The sequence below is a fragment of the Pantherophis guttatus genome, chromosome 13, assembly GCF_059756535.1.
Source record: "Pantherophis guttatus breed Tessera chromosome 13, ASM5975653v1, whole genome shotgun sequence".
NCBI lineage: Eukaryota > Metazoa > Chordata > Lepidosauria > Squamata > Colubridae > Pantherophis > Pantherophis guttatus.
This window is the reverse complement of record NC_142075.1, coordinates 26,042,136-26,055,040: the sequence shown is the minus strand read 5'-3', so window position 1 is coordinate 26,055,040 and position 12,905 is coordinate 26,042,136. Positions and strand designations below refer to the sequence as shown.

The window sequence follows — 12,905 nt, the reverse complement described above, 5'->3', positions numbered from 1 at the left end:
CTAGCTTTTTAACCTTTGATCCGACTCTCATCCCTATTTCATCCTTTTTTTAATCTAATGGCATATGTGTTTGGATAGGCAACCCATGAAATCATTGAGTTGGGATGGATCTTAGAGGCAGTCCAGCTTACCCTGTACTTGGTGTGGGAGCCATAAGAGCATCTCTAACAGATGAGCGTCTGCCGTATGTTTGAAGCTCTCAAGGGAAAAGTTATCACTTCACATGGCAGGCGTTCAATTGGCTGACAGCTCATGCAGTCGGGGAGTTCTGGTTTGGTGGAAAAGGCAAATGTTACCAGCAAGAAAAGCATCCTAGTGAAAATGTTGATTCTTTTCTATTCCACGTCCAGCTAAGGAAAGTGAAAGAAAATGGGTTCAGAATCTTCCTTGGTGTGCTCGGTTTAGTGATTGGTCTCCTTTTCATTCATGGTGGGGCGGACCTCTTTTTAAACCCTGGGAATTGCTACTTCAGACCTATTCAACGTAGTGTTGATGCCTTGGATGTTGATGCTCTGGAGACCCTAACATCCTAAAGGAATTTAAGTGAAAGCATCTTTGGGAAGGAATCTGAGTTGTCCACATGTTTGCAAATGATGGGGTTAATGAGATTCCAGTGTCTCAGTGACAAGAAAAGAGGAAGCTCTTTGTGGGCAGTTTGGACTGCTTCTCACTGTAGCTTGAGGACAATTGACGGCCCTCCAGAACTCACTTCTTCACTTCCTCTAACTATAGTGAAAAGTTGATACTGGGTATAGGGACCTCCAGAAATAAACCAGTTGTGGGGGGAGGGGTATTGAAGTGGAAAGGAAATATTCTTCATTCCCACAGCATAGGACCATCCAAACTGCCAGGCTGGTCAGACTCTCTTTTGTTTCCCATGTTTTTTTAAAGGTCTTTGACATTTCCAGAATTCCCAATAAGAAGCTCCTGGGGTGTGTGGGTGTGGGTGTCCCCTCATGTTCTGCACTGAGGGATTGCAGCAACAGCTTACTTCCAGGTAGCAGCTCTGCAGTATCTGCCTCAACGCCAGTGGGCTGTAGGGCTCACCTCTTCTGCTAGACCTACAGTGTCCACTGCCAGCCTGCCATCTGCTTTCATCTCTGGTGACCATTTTCTATCAGCAGAAAACCTGCACATGCATCTTGCTGTTGTCTCACAGCTTTCTGGGGTTCTGGATGGAAATTATGTTTGGGTAGATGTGGCACAGCCTTCAGTAGTCCAGGCTTTCCATGGTAGCCTTTTGTAGGTCAGGGCAAAAAAATGGAGAGGAACAAGGCAATGGCAGAAATGGGCAGCCCAAAGGAATCCTGGAATCCAGTGAGGAACCGGAGTAGTGCCAGCTACAATGGTTCTGAAAGGTCTCATGTGTCCCTGCGCTCCTTTGCAAGCTCCTGAGGACTGCAGATCTCATGACCTGAGGGAAGGACCCCCTCAAAGCCACAAGCTCCATGCCCCCGCACCCGGTTCCATTGGCCTGGTTGGGCGAGTGGGGATGGCCCAAGCCCCATTCAAAAGGGAGATCTTACTGCAATTGAATTACACTTGGTCTGCAAATGCTTCGCTGTGCCTTTGTGCTGCCTTGCGCCTTCACTTGGACCGCCGCTCCCCTCAGTCATAATCAGCTTAGTGACAGATGGGAGATACATAAGAGGCTGCTGGCAGAGTTGTAACCATAAAATGTGTTAAATGAAATAGATCACTACATGTAAACAGCTGCAGGGTCTATGAACTGGTGTTACTTCCATCCATACCTTATGAATTGGTAAAATATCATGTTAACTGGTATTCCTTCCTTTCCGAAGGGCCGTATCTGTTTCTAATCCAGGATTGGCAGAGTAGATGATGGTGGGCAGGAAAGAGAGGCAGAGAAGGTCTTGAGGAAATGCAGGGCAGATTGAGCAGAAGAGTTCCTTGTTTGAAGGAGGAGATGGGTGGGAAGGTTGAGATTTCAGGGTAACACATCTTTGCATGCAGCAAAATTAAATCCAACTCAGTCCAATGTATGGTATATTGAAATTTAATGCCAGGAATACAAAGCAGCCTGCCTTCTACAAACAGGTTGCTCAGGCAAGGCGGTGAAAAGGTTTAAAAACTGAAATTTTCAAGGTTGGAGCAGGGGTGAAATCTAAAATTTGTTACTACTGGTTCTGTGGGCGTGGCTTGGTGTGTGTGGGGGGTAATGTGACTGGGTGAACATGGCCAACTTTTTTTTTTTTTACTTTTAAAGGCATTTTTTCTACAACCTTAAAAGGTTGCAGAAAAAAATGCTTTGAAAAGCCTCTGACGATCCCAGCTGAGCCACCCGCCGCCATCGCTACCAGATCGGGCGATCTGGTCCGAACCGGGAGCATTTCACCCCTGGGCTGGAGGGAAGGAAATGCTCCTTTTCCTAAAAAGCCTCGAGTCACTTACCTCCAGTGCAGTCTCCAAACAGAGCCTGAACCTGAGGCGATGGGCGCATCCTGGGTTTTGAATGGTTGGGAGCCTGAATAAACCAAGGAGCCTTGGTAGTACAGTGGTCTAAAGCACCCTGTTATTAAGACCAGCTGCCTGCAACTGCAGGTTCGAGTCTCGCCAGGCTCAAGGTTGACTCAGCCTTCCATCCTTTCTAAGGTAGGTAAATTGAGGACCCAGTTTGTGGGGGCAATAAGCTGACTTTGTATAAATATACAAAAGTATGAAGGCTATTGCTTAACGCATTGTAAGCCACCCTGAGTCTCCAGAGAAGGGCGGCATATAAATTAAATTAAAAATAAAAATAAAAAATAAATAAATAAACCCCTCTGGTCAAAACAAGAAAGGAACAGAATATCCTAATGGTTCTGGTCAGCAAGCTGGAGAGACCCAAGCATCCCTTGGAATTGCAGGGACCTCACCAGACATGTGGCAAACTGGGTTTCACAGAAAATTGGACTGGTTCATTTTAGCAGCTCTTTGTTTGGTATCTTGAGCCATGGGGGGTGGGGGAAGGGGAGGAGTCTCAAATGAGCAAGTTGCTTCTTTCAGAAAGCGAGCTGAACCCCCCCACCACAACTGTCTTCTCCAAAATAGGTAAATAAATTTGGTTCCTGTTCAAGTCTTGAATTAAAACAGTAAGGATGCTGCCTGGTGTGCTTAGCAGAGTGAGAGACTCCTCCCCATTTGGCTGTAGCTCCCCCTAGATTACATTATTCAGCCAGACATGGCAGAAATGCAGTCTTTTCTTCTTCAATTATTCATTGTGAGGAACAATTGATTGTGCAAAAGTGCTGCTAATCCTGGGTGAAGAGAGCAGCACCAGCACTCTGAGGGATAAATCCATTTAGGAGCTTGGCCCGTGGATAGCATCCATGAGGCAGGTGTAGCACAAAGAGCTCCTGAGGCAAAGGACACAACAGCAGTCAGTCATCAAGGACTCTGTTCTCCCAGAACTTTTCAAGGCTGCTGTCCAGGCCAGCATTTGAACATAGAAACCTTTGAGGGTCCAGGCAGCAGAGGGTCCCCGGGATTCCTTTGTGTGTGTGTGTGCGGGGGGTATTGGTTGCTTGCACTTTTCCTTCTCAAGCCTTGAAAATTCCACCTCCTCATCTTGAGAGTCATGCTTGGAGCTAAAGAAGATATGTGGTTAATTAGGGGTCTAATTAATGATAACTGGCTGGAAAGAACCACAGTAATGGAGTTATTTATGCAGTGACCTAGATTTGTTCTCTGAATGTTTTTGGTAAAACAGGACATAAATTACTTTCCACAAATAAGCAAAGGCAAAAACTTTCTCCTAAGAGATCAAGAGTTAAACCCAAACATGCTTGCATTTTGCTCCAATTAGCTTCTCTGGATTTATTGCTCCAGATCTGTGTCAGAAAATGCAAGGAAACTTTCTGACTGGTGAGGGTGGGACAGGGGGGGTTGCTGCTTTCTGTCAACCCAACCCAGCCCAGCCCAGCCCAGCCCAGCCCAGCCCAGCCCAGCCCAGCCCAGCCCAGCCTCTCTCTTCAGGATTCCAGTTACAGGCTTTCCAAACCCAGTGGGCTGGCTCTGGTTTTCTCTCTCCACATGTCCCCCAAATCTTCCTGTGTTCAGGAAGCCTCCAAATGCAGTAGTTGCTTGTCACCCCCAGTCACGGTGGGCCTTTGACCCCCCCCATTTTGTGAGATGGATCGAGTGTCTCAAAAGCTTGAACTCAATGAGTTGCCAGGCCAGGCCCTTCCTGGGGTGATGTGGCTTCTTGGCCGAGATTCCACAGGGCCCTCCCTGGCCCCAGGAGAAAGGGAGTTGGGGGACTGTTGATCCAGCGAGTTTGGAAACCCAGCACCTGTCTGTCCTGGCCCTAGTTGGTGTTTTCATCACCCTGGGTTTACCATTGTGCTGGCTGTCCATGGAGACTCCTTAACAAAGGCAAAGAAGTGGGGTCCAGACTCCCAGGGAGGAGGGGAAGGGGATGCTTCTTGGCCAGCCCCTGAGCTTTCCCTGCCTTTCCTTTGCAGCGAATGCCACAATTCCACAGACCGAATAAAGGTCAGAGTTTGGGATGAAGATGATGATATTAAGTCACGAGTGAAGCAGCATTTCAAAAAAGAATCAGATGACTTTTTGGGACAAACTATCATCGATGTGAGAACTCTGAGCGGGGAAATGGATGTCTGGTACAACCTGGGTAGGTGATTTCTGTCTCTGAAAGGAGTCCAGCCCTTTTCCCACAGCACCCACAACATACAGCCAGACATTTTTCTTGGAATCCTAGAGAGCCATGCTTTCCCCTGACCCCAGAACTTGGAGGTTGCCTCAGGGCACCCTTCTTCTTTCTTCCCTTCCTGGTCTTTGCGATAGCCAACATGTCCCTTTTCTTCTTCTTTGCTAGATAAGCGCACTGATAAATCTGCTGTTTCTGGGGCCATTCGGCTGAAACTCAATGTTGAAATCAAAGGAGAAGAGAAGGTTGCACCATATCACATGCAGTATACCTGCTTACATGAGGTACGTGGTAGGAATGGCTTTCCTTTCAGTACATCTCCACGGAGAGCCCTTGCAGTCATGTGCCATTAGGGTTTTCCTGGGTCTGAGAAGAGGCAGCTGGTGGAAATAAGTCAGGTTGCTCTTCTGTGGGTTATAGGTTATAGGGGAGGTGGGGGGGAGAAAGCAGCATCCCAGCTAAGTATGAAGAACTGCTGGGGTAGAGAACGGCCAAAGGTGGCATGGCTGAGCCTTACTGCAAGGCCAAGGGGCCAAAGCCTTCGCTTCCTGTCTCCTTACAGCACTCCAGCAAAGCCAGGGTGAGCAGAAGAGAGGAGCCCCTTGCAGCCATTCTTGGCTGCCCCTTGCCTGGAATGGTGGTGCTATTCCCCCAAGTGCCCAGGATAAGGATTGAGGGCGCCAATCACACTTCTAGCCCAATAACAAAAGAAGGGATTAATGAAAACTTAAGCATAATGTAATTCTATTTTCTCTGATAGTAGCCAGAAATTGACATTTCCGGTTGAAGTGAAAAATGTGTTTCTTTCAGAGCCTCTTCCAGTACTTGACTGAGGTGAAAGCAGGTGGAGCTGTTCAGATCCCAGCAGTCAGAGGAGAGGATGCCTGGAAGGTCTACTTTGATGACGCTGCACAAGAGATTGTTGATGAATTTGCAATGCGCTACGGAGTCGAAAACATCTACCAAGCAATGACGCAAGTAGCATCCTATCTTCAGTCAGTGGCTTAGCGGATTGTCCCCAGGTTTTTCCTAAGCCTTCTCTTTAGCGAGAGCAGTTGACTATTTCAGTCTGCCTTAGGCTCCTACCAGGAGCTGATCTTGGTTTGGAAACCCCTGGCAGAAGAGTGCATAGCCTGCCCAGTCACAGTGGGACACTGTAGATGTGGAAATGCAGATTTCTCTTTCTTGTGATTGCCAGCTGCTCCCTTTAGGCCAAACTGTTCGGTATCCTCTCTTCAGGATCCTAAATCCCCAATGGCCCAGTCCAGAGGACAATGCTATCCAAACTAGGGCACAAGGCAGCATTTAAAGTGTGAAGGTATCAGGATGGGGAGGCTGTATCTCACTGATCGAGTCTGCAGGGGTATGGCAGGCCTTGTCAGCTGCTCACTGTGGCAAGGCCATAATGCTGTCACCTGGACAGATCAGGAGGCAGTGTCTGCTGAGAACAGAAGTCCAGAGAGGGAAGCAGGCATCTACTAACCCTTCCAAGGCTAAAGAAATCTCTCGGACAGTTCAGGAGAGATGTCCTGCTCCTCCATATGTATTGGCCAATGTTCCCTAGCCTGAGCAAGACCTCTCTATCCAGCTCATTTACAGAGCTCTCTATACTTTTATGGAGTGAGTGTAGCTGTTCACATTTAGAAGCAAACAAGAAGGCAGCTTTGAAATTCCAGTTCATCATCCTCATCTTCTCCAAGAAAATGAAATAGAGACAGTTGAGGTTTCTGGAGGGTTTTCAACATGTAGGGATTCATTATGTCCACACACAGCCCACATTGTTGGAATTTCAGGGAGACCAGCAAGGCAAAGAAGTCTGCCTGCCTCCCTTTTGAGAAATGGGTTTTGACACACTAAATTATTTGATTTCAGTATTGAAGCCCTGCTTCTGAATGACACCTTTTTAGCTGTGCCCAGGAGAAAGATAAAGCTCTTTGTAAAGGCTTTTTATCATTTTAAATCCATTTTGGTTGTTATACTAATGAGTTTCTACAGTGCAGCCAAGCTCCTCCTAATCAGCGTTTCCACCAAGGGCATTGGCTGCCTGCAGGAGGCAGACACGGTTTGCCCAAAGGGAACCTTTGTTAGGGTTTGACCTTTGAATGTTGGTGCCTGATCCGAGATGAGAAAGAGACACACATCCTGGCCCCTGCTGTGCTTGTGAATGGATTTCTCTTGGGTGCTCAGTGACTGAAAGGCAGCCTTAGGCAGACCTGCTGCTCTGGGGAATACAGGCTGAGACATGGAGCCCAGTGTGGGTCTGCAGTCTGCGGCAGCCTGCTCAAAAACCATCCTCTAGCAAGTCCTACTGAGAGAATAAGCAGGTCTTGATCCAAAGACCTGCAGGGGAGAATTTTCAAGAACAAAAGGGGACAGCTCCAACAGAAAGCTGTGTTTCACAGGCCTAGGGCGCTTAAGCCCTTTGGTCTTGCTGCTAAGAGATACCTGGCATCTCTGGATAGCAGCCGCATCCTTGGTTTGTCTTTCAGGCACTTCTCTTGCCTGTCTTCCAAATACATGTGCCCTGGCGTCCCAGCTGTTATGAGCACTTTGCTAGCCAACATCAATGCTTTTTATGCTCACACCACAGCCACCACCAGTGTCTCTGCTTCTGATCGATTTGCTGCCACTAACTTTGGGGTAAGTGTGATTTTCCTCTACTGCTCCTCACAATCAGTATTTATGAATACAGGAAAGTTCCCCCCCCCCCAACTCTAAGATTAATTAAAAACTCATAGAAAACAGTCATATGTTTTTCATCTATGAAAATAAAACAAATCCATGAAAATATATCATTTTACTAGGATCAATTCAGTTGTCCTTAAAAGATTCAGTCCTGTTTCCTGAAAGAGTTTGTCCTGGTCTTAAGAATGCCCCTTCCAGTGCCTTGTAGAATTGCTGTGATGAAGCTATAATTTTATGCATTGTCTCTTTGAGGGACAAATACTTTTCTTTTGGTGGTGTTTATGTATTTTAGAAAGCATTTTTCTTTTTGCAGTATGACTTTCTGTTCTTTCCACCCCTGCTGAATGTGGCAGAAGCCTGCCTTTCCAACAAGATGAGGGTAGAGTGAGAAACACACACACACACACACACACACACACACACACACACACACACACATAGAGTCAGGCAACATTAGGGAAAGGCGTGGCCTTGGGGAGATCCTCAGTCACCAGACCCTGATCTGTTCATGTGGCAAGAAGAATCTCTTTCTCCTTGTTCCAGCCTACCTGATGGGTGGTTGTTAGAGGGGTGGGATGGAAGAGAGAATGGTTGCTAGTCCTGCAATTGATTAATCACTTTATCAATCAATAGAATAAAATCACTGAAAAGCTTTGGGTCATGAAGAAGCCACAATGGCCCTAAGTTAAACTCAGGGAAATAAACATAGATTATTCTCATAGTTTCTAAGGAAATGTATGCAGTTCCAAAACACTTAGACTTGCTCACTGCAATGGGTAAGATGTGTCAATAAAAAGAGTTTGCAAATACTGATTTTAGAGATTTGATTCAAAAGTGATTTATGTCTTGAAATCTAACCAGACGGATCTATTGGGGTATGTACAGAAATGGTTTTAATGTCATCCTGCTTGAATTGGTTTGATTATCAAATTGGTTCACCATTGCAAATCGAAAAAGATGCTTCAAGTCAGATGATGCCTGATTCACATCTTACTATTAAAATTTATTGCTTGCTAAATAAAAAGTTTTAGCATAAGAGCATAGACTTCCTAGAAATAATGATGTCATGGCACCTCTGTGAAAATACAATCTCAGTAGGGCAGAAATTAACACTTGTATCTGATGCAGAAGCTTCTTGAAGGGAAAGAATGCTCTTTCTTTTTTGTAGTTGAATAGGTTGGCCAAGGTACAGCCCCCTTTATCTCAGAAACAGTTGGCAGGCAGCCCCCCAGACATCAGCCCTCTCAGAGGCTGGCTTTCATTGCTTGATCCATTGGTTGAGGTGCTGCAGTTCACTTTCTTTCTGGCTGATCACCCAAGACCTTGTGGGAACAGGCTAGTTGAGAACGAGCAAGTGACCTCACGGGCATAAAAGAGGAGAGCAGTTTCTTCTGTGCCTGCCCAGGCTGAACCCCTATTGAGATCCCCTGATTGGGAATGCATTCTCTTGGCTTCTTACCTTCTCTAGCATTGCAGCAGACAGGGGCATGCTGAGTGCTGAAGAGGCACTTTGCCTCTAAAGGACAACTTTTTAACCAAAGCCTGGAGGCAGCTGCAATTTTAGGAAGTACTTACTTCAGCCTGACCATTGGGTAGGGAAAATATGATGCATCCAACTGAGCTTTCCTGGAGGCCCACTGCTGCTCCCAACCTTGATTACTGACTCAGAATTTTGTTTCTCCAACCACCGTCTTAACCAACTACCGCCGGCAGACTAGTTTCCACGAAAGAGGCTGGCATAGCAAGGAAGATGGCACTTGTCAGTGCAATTGGGGCAGGTGGTCACAACTGTTGTTTCCCAGGCCGGCTCTTCCTGGGGATAGCAGGATAGAACACGCCCTCCTGTGGGCTCCTAATCAGTGGACCACCACTATAGCCCTCTCTTCAGCTGGTCCTGACAGCTCCGTATGTTTACCATGCAGAGAGAAAAGTTCATCAAACTCCTGGATCAGTTGCACAATTCCTTGAGGATTGATCTCTCTAAATACAGGGTAGGTATGCTTTCCTTCTTCCAAAGCAAACAGGTGTTTCTGCCTAGAAGGCTGCAGCTTCTCCCCATTCTCTGGAGAACCAGCCATTTCAATCGAAGTCCAACTCAGGCAGAGGGTAGCCCCGTGATGGAGTAGCTGGTGGGCCAAGTCACGTTGGCTGTCAGCTGGCTATCTTTCACTCTGCAGCTGCTGTAAAGCACCAATTATTCTGTTTGGCATCTGAGAGACCTTGAACTCTTAGTTCTTCATTTCCCTCTCTTCAAGGAGAAAGCAGAAAGTTGGTTATGGGGAGGAAGGTAATTTGGGGGACAATCTGACTCAACTCAGTCTGACTCACTCGTGTAGAACATATGGGGGCACTGGAAGCTATGCCCCCTCTTTCATCGGAAGGTTGCAGATTTGGGCTAAAGCCTTGATTAGCTGTGCCAGCTGAGCAGGAGGGGAACTGTAATGGGGCACTGGATTGGGATGTCTTTGGCTTTTATCAAGAAGTGTGGGTGGAGCCTGGGGCAGTTCTTCCATCCCACTGTTGATGGGCAAGGTGGACTTCTTCCTCTGGCTAAAGGCTCTGTTTGCCTGAAACCCTCCTTAGCCACCTGCCACACAGACTTTTATGTTTCTCGGTTCTGCTCATCTACAGGATAATTTTCCTGCCAGCAGTCCAGAGAGGCTTCAGGACCTAAAATCAACTGTCGATCTCCTGACAAGCATCGCATTTTTTCGCCTGAAAGTAAGTTCAGCTCCCTCCTAGAGGTTTACATATCAGAATTTAAATCCAGGACATTTCCAGAATATTTTTTAAGATTGGCTTTAAACTTTGAATAAAGCCAATGGAAGGGAAGAGAACCTTGCAGCTAGAGACCTCCCACGTCTGGTAAGTTGCCAAAACTGTAATGGCTGCAAAGAGTGGAGAAGCCTGTAAGTCAGTTCTGTGCCTCCCTGCCCAGGTTCTAGAGCTGCCAAGTCCCCCCCGAGCCAGCACCGTTGTGAAAGACTGTGTCCGGGCCTGCTTGGATTCTACATACAGATATATTTTTGACAACTGCCATGACCTGTATGCTCAGTTAATGGACCAGGTGAGTGCTTTCTCGCTTCTTCTGCTCAAGAGGCCTCAGATGCACTTAGAGGGAGGTTGGTCCTGTCCTATCTTTAGAGCAGGTTTAAAGACCATGAAAAACAGGAGATTGGCAACTAAATTATCCATACTGGAAGACCAAAGAGTGGGGCAGTGTTCCTCCTAGGGTCCTGCTTAGTCTACTGAACTCTAATGGTCTTGGTCAGGGGTGTCAAATTCAAGGCCCGGGGACTGGATCTGGCCCGCAGGTTGCTTCGTCTGGCCCACAGGGCCATCCTGGAAACAGCAAAGGATCGGCCCGCGGTGCCTCTGCCAGGGAAAACGGAGCTTGGGAGGGCTGCACATGGTCCTCCCAAGCTCCATTTTCGCTGGCAGAGAGTTGCAGGAGGCCGTTGCAGCCGAAAACGGAGCTCGGGAGCCAATTTTCGCTGGCAGAGTGCTCGGGCCACCACAGGCACTCCCGACACTAGTGACGTCAAGTTAGCCACACCCACCCTGGCCACGCCCACCCTGGTCCTCCAAGGTCAAACACAACCCTGATGTGGCCTTCAATGAAATCGAGTTTGACATCCCTGGTCTTGGTGATTCTTTGGTTTGACTGTTTACCATTAACTTGTTTGGCACTCTGGCACTCTGACAAATCAGCCCTCAAAAAACACATAGACATATACAAAATCTACATGCAAGGGAGATGGGTTGTCTAGAACTAAGAAATATAAATCAATAAATATTGTGCAAAAGAGTCGACCAAAAAGCCAGAAACGAATACTTCAATACTTAGATGAGCATAGATTAACACCAAGATTAACGTCAGACCAGCAATCAAACAAAACCCCAATCAAGTTAACAGCCCAACTAAAGAACCACCAACACTAACAACGCAAGCCACTACAATATAAACTGAAAGGCTACCAGCGCTGATGTTTTGTAGTGAGGCTACAAAACAGAAAAACCACCAAGCTCAGAAAGCACCAAGGAGTCCTTGAGAAATGCTGGGAAAGGCACATGGAAAGAAAAGCAAAGTGGGTGGACGGTGGCAGGGGATGCATCATCAGAAAACCTGAAGAATCAGGTTGGGGAAATACCATCTTGGAGAAATTCTATCGATGTGGTTGCTAAAAGGCAATATGGTGCATAACTAGGCAGGAACAGCCCTGTAACAAGCACAGAGGCCAGCTGGGTGACTTCCTCACCTAAGACGAGAAGCCTGCCTCAAGAAAGGAAGTTTCTGAGCAGACTCAAAGTGCTTATGCAGAAATCCTTTTAGAGATGTTCTTTTGGGGCGTCAAGAGGTAGGGGAGGAGAAGGAAGAGGAGGAGTTGCCAAAAATAGCAATCCTGGAAAGAGTTTTTTTTCAAGGCTTTTGCTAAGCATTGGAAACTCAGATGCAGCATTTTCCTCATTTTGGCCAACAGGGTAAGAAGCAAGATATTCCTCGGGAGGAACAGGGTCCAACGGTTAAGAATTTGGATTTCTGGACCCAGCTCATTACCTTGATGGTCACCATCATTGATGAAGACGGAGCTACCTACACTCCTGTCCTGAACCAGTAAGGCGAGAAAGGCCAACATTCTTGAGCTAAGATCCCTCAACTCCCTTCCAATCACCTCCGACTTCATGTTGCAAGCTGAGGCTTTTCTGCAATTTACTCCAATGTATTCTGAAGGGGGTCCATTCAGAATACGTACCCTTGCACCCTCCCAAGGGGAGGATTGCATCAATTCCCTTGGCAGCAGTCCTGCTTCTTTATTGTTAGGTGGTCCCGTCTTCATGGTTGCCGGAGGAGCCTTGGAGTCACTTTCTGGGCACCCCTCCTTTGGCCCTGCAAAACATCCCCGGTTCCTCCTCTTTGCCCAGGTTGACTTCAGATTCCAGATTTTCAACCTGGGAAAGATCAAGGAGCCAGAAAAGGCTGCTCTTCTCCCAGAAGAGCTGATTGCGCCCTGCTTGGCTTCTTGCAGATTCCCTCAGGAGCTGAACATGGGCAAAATCAGCGCAGAGATCATGTGGGTCCTCTTTGCACAGGATATGAAGTTTGCTCTGGAAGGTAAGGTTGCAACTTCAGGGTGTGCATGTTGGGGCAGGAGGAGAGGGAATTCCACTCAGCCCCAATCTCTTCTCTTTCTGGAGAGAGTCTTTGAAGATGCTTGACTTCCCCTCCAAAAACAATAATGTAACAGGAGGTGGAAGGAGATGATAGGAAACCAGACAATGTGGTTAGTACCCGTGTTTCCCCGAAAATAAGACCCTGTCTTATATTTTTTTGAACCCTGAAATAAGCACTTGTCCTTATTGCCATGCGCTCAAAAGCCCAATTAGGCTTATTATCAGAGGATGTCTTATTTTGGGGGAAACAGGGTATTAGGTTTCAAATGAAGCAAAATGCCCACCTAAGGAACTATCTTCCATACTGGCAATAGATCTGGTTAGGAGAAGAGAGGTTGACTTTAACTTGGGCTTCCAAAAACCACATAGAATTTGTATT

At 47.0% G+C, this 12,905-nt stretch overlaps 1 protein-coding gene across 4 annotated transcripts in view; it reads left to right on the top strand.

Annotated features, from left to right (window-relative positions):
* Positions 1-12,905, top strand: part of UNC13C (unc-13 homolog C) — a 72,824-nt gene that overhangs the window by 43,634 nt on the left and 16,285 nt on the right. For all 4 annotated transcript variants that reach the window (XM_087878068.1, XM_034409250.3, XM_060689544.2 and 1 more), the window contains 9 exons: positions 4,464-4,633; positions 4,838-4,953; positions 5,480-5,643; positions 7,159-7,309; positions 9,277-9,345; positions 9,986-10,075; positions 10,293-10,421; positions 11,836-11,969; positions 12,382-12,467. In XM_087878068.1, coding sequence (XP_087734194.1) covers positions 4,464-4,633; positions 4,838-4,953; positions 5,480-5,643; positions 7,159-7,309; positions 9,277-9,345; positions 9,986-10,075; positions 10,293-10,421; positions 11,836-11,969; positions 12,382-12,467 — 1,109 coding nt within the window. The remainder of the gene's footprint in view (positions 1-4,463; positions 4,634-4,837; positions 4,954-5,479; positions 5,644-7,158; positions 7,310-9,276; positions 9,346-9,985; positions 10,076-10,292; positions 10,422-11,835; positions 11,970-12,381; positions 12,468-12,905) is intronic.